Source organism: Brachyistius frenatus, unplaced genomic scaffold, assembly GCF_029030835.1.
Source record: "Brachyistius frenatus isolate BFR_SWC_R1_liver_20210118 unplaced genomic scaffold, ASM2903083v1 Contig_178, whole genome shotgun sequence".
Classification (NCBI taxonomy): domain Eukaryota; kingdom Metazoa; phylum Chordata; class Actinopteri; family Embiotocidae; genus Brachyistius; species Brachyistius frenatus.
Window position 1 is genome coordinate 669,009 of NW_027210777.1, and position 17,854 is coordinate 686,862.

Consider the following 17,854-nt stretch of genomic DNA (forward strand, 5'->3'; position numbering starts at 1 on the left):
CTGATGGCCTTCGCATCCACTCAGAGGCTTTTTACATGTGATTCTGTTTAATCACTGCTGCTAAGTAACATGGAAAGAAGACATCACGTGTTTGATCAGCTCCTGAAACATGGACCTCTGGTTTCTGTTCAGGGAAGTAGTTTCAGTTATTGGGTTGTTCTTAATCTAACAAGGACATGTCTCAATAAATTACAACCCTGGTTACACCTAAACCTAATCAGTGATGTCACACAGGTGTGTTTGCTGTTTACTGGTGATGGAAAACACCTGCTGTCCACTGTGATGTGTTGATGGTGGTGCAACAACATATTGGCTCTGCAGGACCCCACTCATTGGGAAATGTCATGCAGCAAAGTTACAGTCCAAGAGAACCAAAACAAAGAGCTGAAAGACAATGAGAAGCAGCACACGGTAGTCATGTGACCTCTCGTTAATATAGAAATATAGATGTAGATTATGGCTGCTTGGAGTTACGTATAAACCCAGAGACAAACTGTTCAAATAGAAAAACAGTTAAAGGACTGAAAACACAGAGAGGTCTGTAACTGGCATCCTGCAAGCTTCGCTGTGGCGAAGCAGTTACCATGGCAACAATCAGCCTCTGGCCAGCTATCAACAGCTTCATCAACAGGAAAATTAGATGTAAAAATTAGAAAAATCTTCTGCAGCAAAGTGAGTGTTTGTTATCACAGCAGTGGGAGAAACTCTGCTCTCCTTGGCAGCACCAAGGCTGAACTCAGGTACGGTTACCACGACGATCTCACCTCCAATGGACCACCTGGAGTTCCACTGATTCTCCTTGCTGCTGCACCGAATTAACGGAACAGACGAGTGGGGTGCAGGAAGAAGATTCATTCTGTGCTGTAAGTGGAGCAGAGCTGATGGCTGGAGAAAAGGGGCGAAGGAAGGGCCACAAAAGGATGTCATCTGCAGAGTATTTTTAGAGTGTGAGGTGCACTGATAACCGGCTGCAGTCCGCCTGCAGGTTCTCAGCAATAATAACTGCTCTCATTCTGCACATGCACTCAGAAAGACGTACTCTCGTGCAGAGAAACAAGACTTCTTCACACTCTCTCTCACACAGACACACACACACACACACACACACACACACACACACACACACACACACACACACACACACACACACACACACACACACACACACACGATGGAAGTGATGAAACTATGTCAGACAAAAACAAAGCTGTCAGTCTGCTGAGAGGGAAAGACAGATTTGTACGTACAGAATAGCAAACTAATGCGTTCAGACTCAAACATGAATACTCTCAATATTTTCTCTCAGTGAAATCTATTTGACCTCCAGCAGAAGAAGCTCGCTGAGATTTCCAGTCTTAGATTTGAAGGAGGGGTTGGAATATTTTTATTAATAATAATGTAAATTTGATTAAGTCACTAATGTAATACGAATAATAAAGTTATTACTCGCAGCTTATAAACACTAAATAAAAGATGCCTTCACTACCACAAAGTGGTACCTCGTTAACACAAACACACATTAGTCATAGCTGCCTCCTTCCTGTTTGATTTACCGGACAACAGCACCACCTGCCGGTAATAAACGTTTAAAAACTATAAAATATTTTCCTGCAGTGATCTTTCAGCAGGATTTTTTTATGTAAAAGGAAGAAACATTAAGGTGGAGGTCTGTCAGTCTTTACTTTCTTTAGTACTTCTTTTTTTTAAACAGAAAAGAGGACTAAAGAAAAGAAAAATCAAGCTTACAGGGGTTGTATGTTTTTTGTTAGTAGGCTACATTCCGTTAGAGATTAAATGTAATGTTTAGTAAAGAAAATGAGCTCAGAAAAGTCTTATATTGTATTAGTTAATTTTAATTATGAATAGATTGATGTATACAACACGTTTAAACAGCGCCTGTCTCCAAAGCAGCTTAATGTATTCACACAGATAAAGCTGACTAGGAAGTGAATTTTCTTTTGCCTAGGATGGTGAAGGCAAGCTCCGCCCTATTGTACCTCTGATTGGCTAGGAATGGTTATATTGAGGCATGAGGACTGATGCTTGGTTATAATTAGGGTAAGAATAAGACAGTAAGCCAATCAGAGCCAGAGTAGGTGGGGTCATACCTTCGCCGTCCTAGGAAAGAGGATTTCTCGACAAGGAAGGCGCTCAGCGGAAGTAAGACAGACCAGACATGGCGTGTTTGCTAGCGAGCAGCAGCAGCACGGGCACGGCAATGTTCCCACGGCAAAATAAACCCCGCTCGTGGGTCTCCTTTTTATTTCTGGGGATATATTTAACGTCGTTGCCGGTCTTCGCCAAGCCGGACAGCCTCAAAGACGTGACCGACGGGAACTGGGAGGAAATCCTGGCGGGCGAGTGGATGATTGAATTGTCAGTGTCCTGCTAACCTCCAGTGCTAACGGCTAACCAGCTAGCTAGCGCGTTAGTTTCATTTTGAGCTCGTTAAATGGGGCTTGAATTCCTGTTTCCGGTCCAGTTTTACTTCATAATAATCCTGTCTGCCTTCATTTAATCCGGACAAGTTGTGACCATGTCTGCCTTCTTTAGTTAACCAGTTTACCAGAGTTATATGTTAGCCAGTTTGCTAACTAGCAGGCTAACTAAGTGCACGTCTAAACATTTAGTGTTTACCAGCATGTTGATGTCTGATTACCTGCACGCGCATGTTTGTAACTGTAGCCTACCTGAGACCTCACCTGTGACACGTTCCACCCCGCAGCTACGCCCCATGGTGTCCGGCGTGCCAGCAGCTCCAGCCGGTGTGGAAGGAGTTCGCGGACTGGGGAGAGGACATGGGGGTCAACATAGCCAAGGTGGACGTGACAGAGCAGCCCGGTAGGCCTGAGCGACCTCTGACAAAAAGAAAAACAGACAGTCCAGGGTGTCCAGACAGCACTTTAAAAACTTTAAATCCTCTATCAGGGTGATACTTATCTTAATATATGGTGGAAAACGAGTTTATTTACTGATGCTGAAACAGATTATGATGTAAAATTACATTTAAATATCTTGTTTTGCAAATAAAGTATTTTAAATACCTTGAAAATGTGTGTATGGAAACGTCATAGTGTAGCGCTGGTGATGTTTACCAGGGTTAATCAGGTGGTAGATGTCTTTTTATTTGAGTTTTGAAGGCAGTTTGGTTTCAGACTTGTCTGTTGATTTGTCTCAGAAATCCTCACAATCCTGGAATAACGGCTGTAATAAGAAGCAACATGGCGACGAGTCGGTTCTGAAATGTTTTTTGGTTCGCAACCAGGCAAACTGAGAGATGATGTCCGTCTGCATCGGGTGTTTTAACAGTTTATTACTGCTCTTGTTCCGTCTCTGTAAGATGTGAACATTAATGTCTGTCTCTGCTGTCAGACGTTAATTCAGTCCTGAACCTGACATTGCTCTTAGATCACTGATGAGTGAAGATGTTCCTTCCTGCTCTCTGACAGATCTCATCTCTTCTCTCTGACAGGTCTGAGCGGGAGATTCATCATCACCTCTCTTCCTACCATTTATCAGTAAGTTCTTGGTTATTTTGTGGTTTCCATTCCTTCCTCGTGTGAGTACATGTCTGCATATAGTTGTGTGTTATATTTAGGAGGACATTTAGGCTTCTCATCACAACTTTAAAAGGCAGTTTGAGGGTTTAGACTTGGTTTTAGGGTTAAATTAGGTTAGGTTTGGGTTAGGTCATGTGAAGGGTTTGGGTTAGGTCATGTGAAGGGTTTGGGTTAGGTCATGTTAAGGGTTTGGGTTAGGTCATGTTAAGGGTTTGGGTTAGGTTAAGTATTTGGGTTAGGTTAGTTTAAGGGGTTAGGTTAAATTGATTAGGTTGAGGGTTAGATTAGGTTGAGGGTTTGGCAGTCAGTTATGATGGTTACGGTTAGAGGTCAGGGAATGCATTGTATAAACATCTTGCCAGAGTTGGATCCTGCCAAAAAATTACTCAACCCTTTTGTTATTTTGTTTTTCTGCTGTAAAATTACAGAAACTAGAAGAAAAAAAAATTGCAAGTCCAAGGAATTTTTTTTAAACAACTTCTGAGAAACGGTTGCATGTGATCATTTCCTGTGATAATAATCATGAACAACTTCTTGTTTCTAGATTTACTAACTTGTCTTACTAACTGAACTCTCCTATTTTAAATGTCTTTGTATTTACCTTCTCCTGTAAAACACTCTGAGCTGCAGTTGATGTATGATTATTATTATTATGTTTTATTATTATTATTATGTTTTATTTTTATGGTCCTCACACCTATAGAATGATGTGTCTGTTAACGCTGCTGTAAAATCACGTATTCACAGCTCCTTTAAGATCTCATGAACTGTGTTTGGATTATTTATCATCATCATTCAGAGAAATATATTTAGTCTTTCATCAGCATAAATCTAGTATGTCTGAATGTGTATATGCTTGTGAACGCTCCTCAACTCGTTCCCTTGTTGGAACTTTCCTGATTCGCAGTGTCGTGAACTGAATACGAGCCTCAGCTCCGACTGCCTCTGTTTGTCTCATAGCAGCTGAGTTTTCATTGGACTGATTGTGTCCCTCTGTGTGTGTCTCAGCTGTAAGGACGGCGTCTTCAGGAAGTACCAGGGCGCTCGCAGCAAAGACGACTTCCTGAGCTTCGTGGACGAGCAAAAATGGACAGCGGTGGAGCCGGTGTCGTCGTGGTTTGGCCCGTCCTCCTTTCTGTGAGTTCTGGTTCTGGATTACATCGATGTTCAGATGCTTCCTGGTTTATTGTTTGATTTTCTTCTGTATTTCAGGTTAGAATCAGAAGTGAGAGTTTTAACATCAGTCCAGTAAAACGGAAGAAAATAACTTCAGACGTTTTCTCTATTTTTAGTTTCTTTGTGTTGGTTTGAAGTGAGACTCACAGACCCCCCCCACCACCACCACCACCCTCCTGCTTCCACCCTGTCATGTTTCAGTGTTTTATCATTTGTAGTGATGTCACAGTTTGATTGACATGTTGTCCTCCGTTAACAGGATGAATTCCATGTCAGCTTTGTTCAAGCTCTCCATGTTCATCCGGGTAAGTCAAGATTTTACTTTTCACTTCAATTACATTAAGAAAGAGGAATTTTTGTGTAATTTTGCACTTTTAATCTTTATAATATTTATTTAAAAACGCACTGTCTACCATAAATATTACAGCTAATATACCCAAATATGGGTGAAACCAAGCTTACAGAGAAGCTGTGGTGGGTTATGTGCTGTGAAGAAACCCCTCAGTGCTGCACCGGAGTGTCATCATGGAGGAAAAAAACTTAAATTATACAGTGAAGTGTTTGTTTTGTGTCTATTTGTTAGACTGGATTTCATGTGCAAAGTAGAAACATATAAACCGGATCTGTAAAAATGTTTTTAGCTTTCAGGTCTGAAAAGTGAAGCCAATGCAGAGGTGTCCCTAAAAGTGTAGTACCACTGTGGTCCACTAGGAGCTGTCTCCTTAGACTTTATCTGTTGTATAACAGATGACCACTAGGGGCTGTCTCCATAGACTCCATCTGTAGGGGAGGCTGTTGCTCAGTTGGTAGAGTGGGTTGTACACTAATCGGAAGGTTGGTGGTTCAATCCCCATCTCCTCCTGTCCACATGCCTAAGTGTCCTTGAGCAAGACACTGAACCCTAAGTTGCTCCTGATGGTGAACCATCAGTGTGTGAATGTGCTCCTGATGGTAGCACCTTGCATGGTGATCTGTCTCATTAGTGTGTGAATGGGTGAATGGAAAACCATGTTAAAGCGCTTTGAGTCCGAAAGGTGATAAAGCGCTATACAAGTACAGACCATTTACCATTTTAGTACCACTGAGGACCACTAGGGGCTGTCTCCATAGACTCCATCTGTAGTACCACTAGAGGCTATCTCCATAGACTCCATCTGTAGTACCACTGAGGACCACTAGGGGCTGTCTCCATAGACTCCATCTGTAGTACCACTAGAGGCTATCTCCATAGACTCCATCTGTAGTACCACTGAGGACCACTAGGGGCTGTCTCCATAGACTCGGTGCGTCCGACGTTACGCTGAATAACGACATGATTTCTTCTCCTTCAATCATAATAAAAATGAAGTGATTTCATTTGAATCATCAGCTGGCGAGTCCGAACGTTTCAGAGCATCAGTTTGTAAAGTGTCTTGTGATTCCCAGCGTTGTCATAACTACATGACGGAGCAGCTTGGGATTCCCGTGTGGGGCTCGTACGTCATCTTCGGTTTGGCCACGTTGTTCTCCGGCCTCGCTCTCGGACTGGTGAGTCACTCACACACTTTATCAACACTTTATCAAAACCGTTTTTAGTTTTTATTCCAGCCTTCAGCAAATACAAACACACACACACACACGTCCTGTGGTTAAAGTCCCCGCCTTCTTCTGTGCAGCTCCTCGTCTTCATCGCTGACTTCGTCTTTCCCTCACGGAGGTTTTCTGCTCCCAACTACTACCAGAGTGAGTTTCATGTCACATCACACTGAACACATCTTCATCATCTTCATCATCATGAACAAACACTGTGATGCCTTAAATGTTCCTCCACAGAGAAACAGACAGAGCAGGCGAGGTTGATCCAGCAGCAGGACGAGGACCACGAGGCCGACGGCGAGGAGGATGATGATGAAGAGGAGGAGGAAGAGGACGGGGACCAGGATGACGTCTGGAGGAGGAGGAGGGGGTCCCCCGAGGGCCGCCCAGAACCGAAGGGACAGGGTTACTCCGACGAGGCTCTGAGGAAGAGGGTGATTGGCAGCCGTGAGGAAGATGAGGAGGACACCTAGAGAAGCTAGGGGCGGAGCTTCACGAGGCCCCTCCCTCCTTTTTTTTTAATGAGAGCAGCAGAGTGGGAGGAGCCGTGGTTCTGAGCAGCAGTGTTTAAAGCGGGGAGTCCGAAACCTTCCTCCTACTCCTCCTCCTCCTCCTCCCTCGTCTTTAACTGAAGGGCTGCAGACTCTAACCACCACCTGAGCTGCCAGCTCCGCCCACAAAATCAGAACCACTCCTCACACCTGGTGTCACCTGTGGAAGTGTCGGAGGTTCAGGTGAGACGAGCAGCACAGTTGGAGGTCAACGCTGTTTATGCTATGCATTTTTTTTTTCTAAACATATGTATTATATTTTTATCTCCCAGTTATTATTATTATTAATATTGTTATTAATATTACATGCTGGTGGTTTATGTTTTTGAATTTTACTTTTCGGCTATTTTATGTTGCACAGAAACCTGACGCGCGCACACACACACACACACACATACACACACACACACGGTTCCCCTCTCAGTGTTTAAAGAAGTGAAAACATGTCCTGAATGTTTTAAATGTCGGTCCTAACATTTAACTTCCTGTTTCTGTACTGCCAAAATTACACGTGTACATTGTATTTCCTGTGGCTGCTTCGCAATAAAAGCCCGTGTTTGACCAGTTGAACGTTTTTAATGTGAAGCAGCAGCAGGAAGCGTTCAGGTTACATCATCAGTAACAACATACAGCTGATTTGGGGATTTTTATCCTCCATTCAGCCTCATGAAATAACAATGACTTTACAGGAAGTAGAAATCAGGATTTAAACACACTGACCCTGTGAGAATAATCATGAGGAATATTTGAGCAGCAGAGGTACGTGTCGGTCAGGTGCTCTTCTGTCAGCATCTCATCAGTCACAACAGACTGTAACTGGATGTCAGAAACGGGATGCTGATAATAAACGGACCTATATGGAGTCAAAATAAAAGGTGAACATTGACGTGTACATACTGTATGTTTTATGATATATCATCAGTTAATTTCCTGTTAGTTTCTGCTGTTTAGTTGTGATTCTCTAATTAATGAACAATGTTTACTGGGAGAAGCAGAGGTTCTGTGGACCGGAGCATGTTCTGATGTTCTGGTGAGAGGGAGGAACCACGTGGGTCCGTTTTATATAGTGTGGGGAACATATTCGTCCGTCTCTTCTTCGGCAGCGCGAGGACTCGACGGAGACGATTCGAACCACGTTCATCTCTTTATTTAACCACCGCAGGTTCTTTTGTCTGCGTGACGTCGTCGTCATCTGTCCCCCGATGTCTCGTTGAAGGACACCGTCTGTCTCTTACAGCAGCAGGACCTCCGAGTGGGTCGGACCTCTGTTTTATTCACATCTCACTCCGTTTGCATTGACTTTCATTTCTTTTTATATTTTTCTTTTCATCCCTAAAATAATCCAACGAATCTTCCGGTGATGTTTGAAGCAGGTTGTGTTCTTTGATTTGAGGCTTGTAGCATCTTCACTTCGCCCTGAGGGGCGGCGCTCCTGATTGGTTCTTTGAATAAAGAGTTAATGCTGAAACTTGGACCTCCTGTTCTGCTTCCAGACAGAAACCTGAGAGATTAAAGTAGTGAGACGACTTCAGGGACGGGCTGCTGCAGTAGATGTACAGCAATGTACTTTGCAGCAGTGGAAACACAAATACTCACTTTTGTGTATTCAGTAGAAATACTCCAGACTAAAGTAAAAGTACGTCTGCAGAAAAATGCTGATTAATGTAACGTTTTTAGATTGTTGATACAGAAGCATCAACCTGTCATTGAACTACTTTATACACTTTGTTTAACGCAGTGGTATCCAACATAAGGTTTGAGCCCCCTTCAAAGGGTCACAAGGAAAACATGCGGCCATGAGACCCTGTTATGTATTTTAGACTTTAATGTTGGATAATTGGAGCCGTTATTGGAACAAAGTTCAGAGAAGAAACTTCCTGACCGGCTCAAATAAAGCTCTTTTTTTTCTTTTTCCAAAATGAGCATTAGATGAGTATGTTGTAAACGTATTGAACATAGTGCACATTGATCAGTATTACATATTCATAAGCAAGAGAACTGATCGTTGTTCCAGTGTTGACCAGCAGAGGTCCCTCTTGCCCTCCTTCTGGGTCGTGTTCAGGGGACAACACTTCACTGCAGGACATTTCCTCTCTACTGTGTGTTGTAAATCTGCTATTTCCTCTGTCTGTCCTTGGGGGTCTCCTCTTCAAGCCCTTCAGATTAATGAGGCAGCCTGGTGTCTTGATTAGATCTCTGATTGCAGCTTCTGCACACGCTCTGTTTAACATCTGTGTTGGATGGGATTCCCCTGCTATACTGGAGCCCAGGCTGAGTCATACTGAGACACACCGAGACACCCTGAGACTCTCTGAAACTCACTGAGACATTCTGACACACACTTGAACCACTCTGAAACACACTGAAACACTGTGAGACACACCGAGACATACTGAGACACATTGAGACACGCTGAGACTCACTGAGACACTCTGACACACACTTGAACAACTCTGAGACACACTGAGACAGACTGAGACACTCTGGGACACACTCCTCTGAGCTGGTCTCTGCTCCGAGTTGAAGGCAGATGGCAGCGCTGCTCTTCTTCCTCATTAACTCGCTGAGGTCCAGATGGTTTTCTGTCGTCTTAGTTTCTGCTGTAACAGAAGAACTGGATTGTGTTTAATAAGCTGAACCACGTTCACAGCACGACTTCATTGGATGTCTGAGGACTTTAATGTCCAACAACTATTTAATGGACTGCAGTGAAGTTTTGTGCAGACGCTCAGTAAATGAATCCTGCTGACTTCATGTTGCTGCTCCACCCTGATGCTGGTGCTTCAGAGGAAACATCTCAGACCTCAGTGTGTGTTTTAATCACAGCTCTGACAGGAGGTGCGATGGATGAGAGGATGTGACTCTGCAGATTGTTCTCCGACAGAAACTGGTCTCACTGACAGTATTTGTGCTTGAGGATACTGAATAAGACGTGTGTGAAACTGAGGAGGGAGAGCGTAGTAAGAGACTCATGGTGCTTCGTGTCCATTGAACCTGTGAGGAGGTGAAATTGGCGAGAAGAGAGAGACGGTGAGAGTGTGGAGACGGCTGCCTGTTTGTCAGATTTATCGGCAGCCGACGAGACGGAGATATTTCACACCGAGAAGAACAATCGGCCTGCTGAGGCTCTCGGGGAGGAAGACGAGACATAAAAGTCAAAGTAACAGTACTACAGTGTAAAAGTACGAGTAAAGTAAAACTACTTCATACAGAAGTATCAGCAGCTACTTTAGATATGTTTGATAGTTTATATTAAACGAGTAATATAATGTATTGCTTTTATATTAGAGTGTCTGTCTCAGGTCATTTGGTCTCTAGTTGTTTTATGTGTCTTTGAGGTCATCTTGTCTCTTTGGGGTTTAGTTGCTTGCTGCTCACTGAACTGCATACTTAGATTTGAATACGTTTAGTACAGAAAGAAAATCTTTTATCTCTAAATATGTTTTTTAAAGTCTGATCTTCATGTGAAAACTAAAAACAGCTGTACAGTTAAAAAGTACATTATTTCCCTCTGAAGTGTAGTAGAAGTACAGAAAGAAAAAGAAAACTGCAGTACTCGAGTACTCAGTTACTGTAATCGATCTGAGACTCTGTCCATCATTCTGTCCCTGATGTCCCTGTGAGGATGTTGAAACCTCTCAGTCTGTTTCCACAATTCTGTTTCTCAGTAGATCAGTTTTATTTTGCAGCTCCTCTGTGTGTCGACTCTCCTGATTTTAATGGGAACTTATTTGAACACATGATGGACTGCAGCCTGCGACTGGACCGCTGCCCGTCCTCCTCTGTCTCTGGGAGGAGTTTTATTCCTCTGCAGGACGAAGCAGAGGAAGTTTTTTTAAATTGAAATCGGTGGCTGGCAGCCAGAGAAGGTTTTAGCTGCAACCACAGAAATGCCTGAGAAAAGCAGGAGAGAGTAAAACGATCCTGCCTCTCTGTGAGTGAGCGTTCAACAAGGCCGCAGTTGTTCTGGAGCTGCTGTGTCCGCTCGACGTCCTCCAGAGGTCACACCGTTAAACCAGAGGGAGGATGAAGAGGGTGAGGAAGAGTCCTCTGTTTGGGCTCAACACGGCGATTTATTCATCAATCTGAAAGTCGGCAGATCATCTGGAGACGGAAACCATGTTTGTTTTGTTCTTGAATGGAGATAATCTTCCTCATAATGACACAAAAAAACCTCCTTAAATCATTTGACTACAGTTTCATCTAAAGACAAGCTGAACTGGAACTTATAAGTACTTCATATTCAGGCTTCATGTGCTAATATCTTCAGATATTTGGACTCCACTTAGTTTCAAAATTAATGAAACTTTGTTCCTAGGCCTTGCCTTGCCTATTACATGAAAAAATAGCTCATTTAATTCAAATTTAACTTTTTTTCCTCATGTATTTAGATGCATTGTAACATTTTTGAAAACATTTATTTACATGCCGACTTTATGCTGTTAATAAAAGGGAAATATCAACATTATTTAGTCATTTATCCACTCTGCAGCACTTTGCTCCAGACTGAAGGGATTAGCGAAAACTCAATCCTTCATTAAGCCTCATTAGAAACCATGTTTCTTCACTTTTTAATAAATTAATTAAAGGTCAACCAACAGAAGAGGTGGGAACTACTTTTCCTATTTTTGCTCAGACCATGAAAAACCTTGTCTTGTCCTGTTATTTCACTGAATAAATAGTGAATGTACATGTACACTCCCTCCTGTGCTCAGCCCACATACACAATGTGTTCATTGTACCGCTCACAACAAACTCTGACTGTTTAGTGACTAATTGTTTCTCCACTGTGATTACAGTTGACCAAAATGATTTTTCTTCCACAAACACCACCTTCTATATTTACATCTCCGAGCTGTGTCACTTCCTCTCAGACCAGATAATTACACGGTGGCTTCAGCAAAACTAAAAATGAAACCCAAAGGTTTGTTGTCGTGTCGCCCCTCCAGTCTGCAGCAGGTATATTTTCAGGAAACCACCAGAGAGACAGAAACCCTGCGTCTGAATGCAAAGATCAGGATATTAAAATAGCTAATGGGCTCCCTGCAGTATAAACACAGGAAAATCTTCTGGCCAGTTCACAACGAGGACCAAAGCCGAGGAAACATCCCAGGAGGCCAAAGAGGAAGAAAAAAACTCAGTGAGGTCCATTTAAAGGAATAATAAACGCTCACAGCTTGACTCAAGCACGAAGGAAACGCCACAATACTGCTGCGAATAAAAAGGTTTTCCTCTGACAGATAAGAGAGTCATGAAAGACCATCACAGCGTGATTAAAGTAGCATTGATAGTTGTTTTATTGACCTCTTGGGGTCAGCAGGAATAAAAAAAAACTTTTGACATTTCAGTTGAAATGGTAAACAGTTGTTTATTTACACCTCCAGCTTTTACGGAGCAACTTTCACTGTCTTTTAGCTCCATCTTTGGTCTCCACCATCGGCTGTAGGATTTAGTTGATGATGACATCACCTATCTGTGTAAAGTGGAGCCAAACTGAAGCATTACAATTTTTTTTATTCAACACTGATCAGAAGGAGGGAGTTTATCTAATGACACAATGATGACCTGAATGAATGGAAAACATTTAGCTGACTTTGTATTTCAGGAGTGAACTGGATGTTTTTTCAATGAGAATCTATTGAGACAGCCCCTAGTGGTCCTTAGTGGTCCTACAGATGAAGTCTATGGAGACAGCGCCTAGTGGTCCTCAGTGGTACTGCAGATGGAGTCCGTTGGAGACAGCCCCTAGTGGTCCTTAGTGGAACTACAGATGGAGTCTATGAAGACACCCCCTAGTGGTCCTCAGTGAAACTACACTTTAAGCTTCAATATCAGGTTGTGGTTGTTGCTGCTTGGTCTCCCCCAACTCCTGAGAGACACATCTGGTCATTCGGTTGTTAAATAATGAAGTGTGCAGAGGTGTGGATGAACCTTTGTGGTTTGTGGTTTGTGGTTTGCGTTGGTGTCATGACGTTCCCGCTCCATTCAGGAGGTCGATGTTTACTCAGAGTTTGAAACCAAACTCAGCGAGCAGAGCAGCCATTCCCATGGATACAAGGGTTTGTTGTGGAGCTTGTCACCTGGTGTGAAACACACATCTGGTCCTGTTGGATCGTCTACAAGTCCCTGAACTAACACATAAACCCCCCGGTCCAGTTTAAATATGATCATGGGTCAGAGTGAAGTCTGTCTGAGTTTGGGCGTGTTTGGATTTCTGTGTTCCTTTGTGGAGGGAAAAAGATGTTTTTTTTACATCTTAAATCTCTTAACAGTAGCTGGACAAAAGGAAAAGGGAAGGGCTCCTAAAATGTAATGGGTCATGAGTCAGCACATTTCTATTTAATCCCAGAGCAGACGTTTATCTTTATGTGCATTCTCTGTAAATCCACAGTGTGTGTCTGCAGAGCTGTGAGGAGGATGGACTATACTCTACAACTACATAAAAAAAAAAATCCTGCAGGCAGAGTGTTACTAAAGTTAAACTATTTCAGGGAACATTAACTAACAGTTGCAAAAATAAATGTATTCATTTTGGGTGAAAAAGATCTCAACTATTATGCAGCATGTTATTTTTCATTCATTAAGTAGCATTGTACTGCTATTATAGTGCTGCAGCTTTCAGATATGTTAAAAATACATGAGACTGTAAAATAAAAGTAGAGCATTGAAAAATAAAATTTAACTCACTGAAATGCATGAAGTTCATTTAAATCCATCAGTGCCACAGGTAAGTATTTTGAGCAAAATAATCCTTAAAGATTAAAAGTAACTGGACCCAGTGTTTAATAAATATTCCATAATTATATGATTATTATTATAAAAGCATGTAAGTAGCATTTTACCATTGTAGATGGAGCTAAAGTAAAAAAAACTCAAGTTTGATGGGTGATCATATATTTTGTGTGTAAAATATGAATCTATGAGTAATAACTCAGTGTTACTTGAGCATAGCAGAGTAGATAGTTCAATATTTCCCTTTTTAAATGTACTGAAATAGAACAAACTGAACATAAATAAAAGGTCTTATCTTGCGTCATTGGTGGTCCTTCAAGATCTCTGAGAGTTTTACATTCAGGTTTTATTTGAGTGCTTCAACAGAAGCTGCCAGTCAGCCTCATAAAAGCTTGTATCTGAAGGAGAGCAGCTCACCATAAGAGGTCAGGGAGGAGTCTGTGAGGGTCAGGTCTTGGCTGCAGGTCGGGGTTAATACCTTCTCCCTTTCACTGGAGGTTTATCAGCTCCAGGCTGCGGCTGTGATGAAGATACACAAACTAAATGTCGGGATATCTGTTATTTATGAGCAGCAGTGAGATATTATACTGACTTTACACTGATGTCACATCACCAGAGGGATGTCGAAGCATGGTATTATAGTAGGCTATATATGGCTTAAACGAGGAGAATAATTCACGAACATAATATCACGAGAAGACCTCGGTGGTCATTACAGTCGGAGAGAAAATCACCTGGTTAGCTGCCAGAAACAAGACAGTCATGATTCAGCAAAAAAACATATGAATGTTACGTATTGCCTAATAAACGGAGAGCTGACATGTAGCAGCAGGCTCAGACATGCAGCTGGGTTTTAATTATATTAAAGTCTAAAGAATTCATGGCTGGAAGCATTAAAGTCTCTCCTGAAATGTTATGTACACTCGGTAAGAGGACGATGGTATCAGCTGCGGCATGAGACACAAGTTTAACATCTTTATTCAAAATAAAAGCTTCGTAATGCAGGAAGCTGATTCACAATAAGTACGAAGGTCAATCAAACAACCTGGATTCAAGGTAAAACGTAAAGTGGATATGCCGCTCCACGACAGCAAAACGTGACATAGCCACGGTTTGTCCTTGCTGGGTGTAACAGTTTCACGTTTTCCTGTAATGGATGAAAAATGAAACTTACTGCATGAATACAGCCATGTGATTTACAGGATAACTTTTAGGAAAAACACAAATGGTTGGGGTTAGAAGACAAAAAAACAACTCAAAAACAACATTGTCGCCTCCTGGATTCAAACCTGTGCCTCCCGCATGGGAGGACGTTTCACGCTTACAAAATGTGAAACTGTCACGCTTCGAGAGACCGAAGTGTGGCCATCTCATGTTTTGCCGTAGTGGACCAGCGTGTATATTTTGCGTTTTGCCGTGACACCAGGTTGGATCGAAAAGCTCAGAGACTGCTCCTGTCATGCGTGAACGTTAGGTAGCACTGTGACTGAGCAGGAGGAAGCTGTAACCTTCGTGAGTAAATATTCCCAGTTTCATCGCTTGATCAACATCAGCCCCTGAGTTCAATACGGTTTTGTGTGCACTGCGATATCTCCATGGACATGAGCAGGGAAACATCACATTAAGTCTTCCAGAAACTTAGAAAAAATGCTGCCTGATGAGGTCCACGCAGCTCCAATGAGATACTCACTCACGTGTGCATTAACTCTGTTCAAACATTTAAATAGGAAACTTTCCTCTGCTGCTTTCTGCTGCTCCTCATATCAATCAGACTCTTCTGCACTCTGTAAGCGACCACTTGCTTTTCAAACAGTGAAAGTGTATATAAATAGCTGTATGGCCCAGTTATCCTGCATGAAGAACAGCCTGTCCACTGATCCCGACATCATGAAGGTGGCCTCCAAACTTCCTGGCACAGTTTCTGCCATGCAGCCTGCACTTCCTGTTTATATTTCCAACAAAGTGGCAGGAAGTGCCCGACCGTGACTGTGTTTCTCCGCAGGGCTGCAGCTCTCGGGGAGGAGAGGCGCTCTATTTATGTCCTGACAGCCTCGCTGAAGAAGTCTCGATCACCACGAGGTAATTACGGGGAACAATTACTGAACCTTGTCAGCAGCAGCCGTCACCATGTCTCCGAGGCCTTTTAATTTCAGGGCTCTGCTGTGTGTCAGCGGGTATTTTAAGGGAAGGCTCCAGAATAATAGAAGGGTTCAGTGGGTCCATAGGACGTCGAACATCCATGTCACACTGCGTTAGAGGATGGTGTCTGTGTCCTGTTCTTTGGTCACTGTGATGGTGGTGCAGAGACTCAGCAGATCTGAGGTCAGATAATGTAATAAAGGTCCAGATCAGAGGACATCCCACTAATACACTCCCTGTTGGTGTGTTAGTGGGATTTATTTCAAAGAGGCCGAATTTTGACCAAAACAAGACCAGAACCAACAAACATGTCTCAGGAACTCTCCTGTCCAGTCTGCGTCTCTCAGTGTCTGTATGGAAGACTTTAAATGTCCAATAAATCTGATTCTGATAGAGCATGACGATGCCTCAAATCTGGATGTTTGGAACTATTCCAAAGTCCGTCCAAAAGTAGTCAAAAATCAGGTTCAAAACCAGTCTAAAACCACATCTGAAACCAGGTTAAAACATGTCCAAAACTCAGGCCCAAACCAGTCTAAAACCAAGTCTAAAACCACATCTGAAACAAGTATAAAACATGTCCTAGACCAATTCCAAAATCAGTCCTAATCTAAATCCAAAATCACTTCAAAACCAGATGTGTCAGTCCAAAACTAGTTCAAAACTAATCCCAAATCTAAGATTAGTCCAAACCAAAACCAGTTCTGAAAACAGGTTAAAACACGTCCAAAAGTAAATCCACAACCAGCCTACAAGTAGAGTCCCCTCCTCGTGTCTGTCTCTGCTGCAGCTCAACGTGTCCTTCTATTTCCTCGCGATGTGCAGTCCCCTCGCAGAGTTACATAACTCTGAATATATGGCTGAACTAGTTTCCCAGAGCTGCACATTCACTCGTCATAACATCGAGAACATCATGTCAACTCGCTGCCTTCATTAGCTCCGTATCTGAGGACAGTCTGATCTTTTTCTGCTGGGAGACACGTCGTCCTTCGGGGTACGAAACACGACTGAAAAGATGCAGAAAGCCACGTCCATTTTGACCAGGGAAGATAAAAACCACAAACACATGGAAGTCAAGAAGCTGCTTACTAACAGCTGTGAAACTACAAACAAACATGTTTCATCCGCAGCTTGCAGTCCTCTGGTCGATGCCTTCACGGAGGATTGATGCCCCCGTTAGAAGACTGAAGGGAATTTCGCAGGTGCCTGAATTCCTGAACTCCTGTAGAGAAACTCCAGGCCGTCTGGACCATGACATTACTCCAAGTGGATGAGTCATTTCCCCGGGTTAAAGGAGCTCTCCTCTAGACCCTCAGAGGTCACCGTGGACTCCAGAGCAATCGAGGGGGGGGGGGGTCGGTCAACGGGTGAAAGGTCGAGTGTCCGACAGCTGAGGTCGCTCGAACGAAGAATTTCCTGCTGCCTGAATGAAGGAGACACTCGAGGCCTTAAACACCCCTGATGACCTGAAGATCATTTTAAAGTCATAAAAGTCTAGAAAGAGTCTTTTCAAACGATTGCACTACATGTTGTTGAAGTTGGAGCGATGCTGTTTTCAAATTGAACTCGTGAGCTCATGGTTACGACGTGGGAAGTTACGTGCACAACAACACAACAATCTCGCCACTAGGGGCCGCCGCATTTCTGTCATGTCGCACTACTTATCACTGGCAAAGGTTCAGGAAATCAGAGGCTACAGCTAACAGCTTACCTTAGTCTAGCATTCAAACTGGAAACCGCTTGGCTCTGTTCGGTGGTGACAAAGTCCACCAGCACCTCTGAAGTCCAGAAATTTACACTTTATTTGTTTCTTTAGTTCGTACGAACGTTTAAAACTGCAGTTGGCTTGTCTATTCCAGTCGATTTCTTGCAGGAAGTCTGCAAAAATAAGTTTTACACTTTTCACACGTTTATTTTATTAATTATGATCCAAACCACAGTCTGTCCTTCACTTGAAAAAAGATTTTATTCCACAAATAAATTAATCTGAAGCATCATAACTTTCAAAGGGTCCTGATAACAAATGTATAACTTAAATGAATATGTTTCTTAAAGGAATCATAAATGTATCTTTTAAATCCACATTTTTTCTTCATGATAAAAAAAAAAAGTTGAATCTTT

The 17,854-nt window shown here is 42.7% G+C and overlaps 1 protein-coding gene across 1 annotated transcript; it reads left to right on the forward strand.

The window, feature by feature from the left end:
• Positions 1-2,166: 2,166 nt before the first annotated feature.
• tmx1 (thioredoxin-related transmembrane protein 1) lies at positions 2,167-8,330 on the forward strand. Its single transcript, XM_069717706.1, has 8 exons — positions 2,167-2,376; positions 2,726-2,841; positions 3,473-3,518; positions 4,569-4,697; positions 4,996-5,041; positions 6,162-6,263; positions 6,392-6,458; positions 6,549-8,330. The coding sequence occupies exons 1-8, from the start codon at positions 2,177-2,179 to the stop codon at positions 6,782-6,784; spliced, it is 942 nt and encodes a 313-aa protein (XP_069573807.1). The 5' UTR covers positions 2,167-2,176; the 3' UTR covers positions 6,785-8,330.
• The last annotated feature ends 9,524 nt before the right edge of the window (positions 8,331-17,854 follow it).

Excerpts from the sequence above, each read along its gene's own strand:
- tmx1 (XM_069717706.1), top strand. The coding sequence starts at position 2,177 with ATGGCGTGTTTGCTAGCGAGCAGCAGCAGCACGGGCACGGCAATGTTC. Across the intron at positions 2,377-2,725 it reads GGCGAGTGGATGATTGAATT|CTACGCCCCATGGTGTCCGG; the intron begins GTCAGTGTCCTG and ends TCCACCCCGCAG. Across the intron at positions 6,459-6,548 it reads TGCTCCCAACTACTACCAGA|AGAAACAGACAGAGCAGGCG; the intron begins GTGAGTTTCATG and ends GTTCCTCCACAG.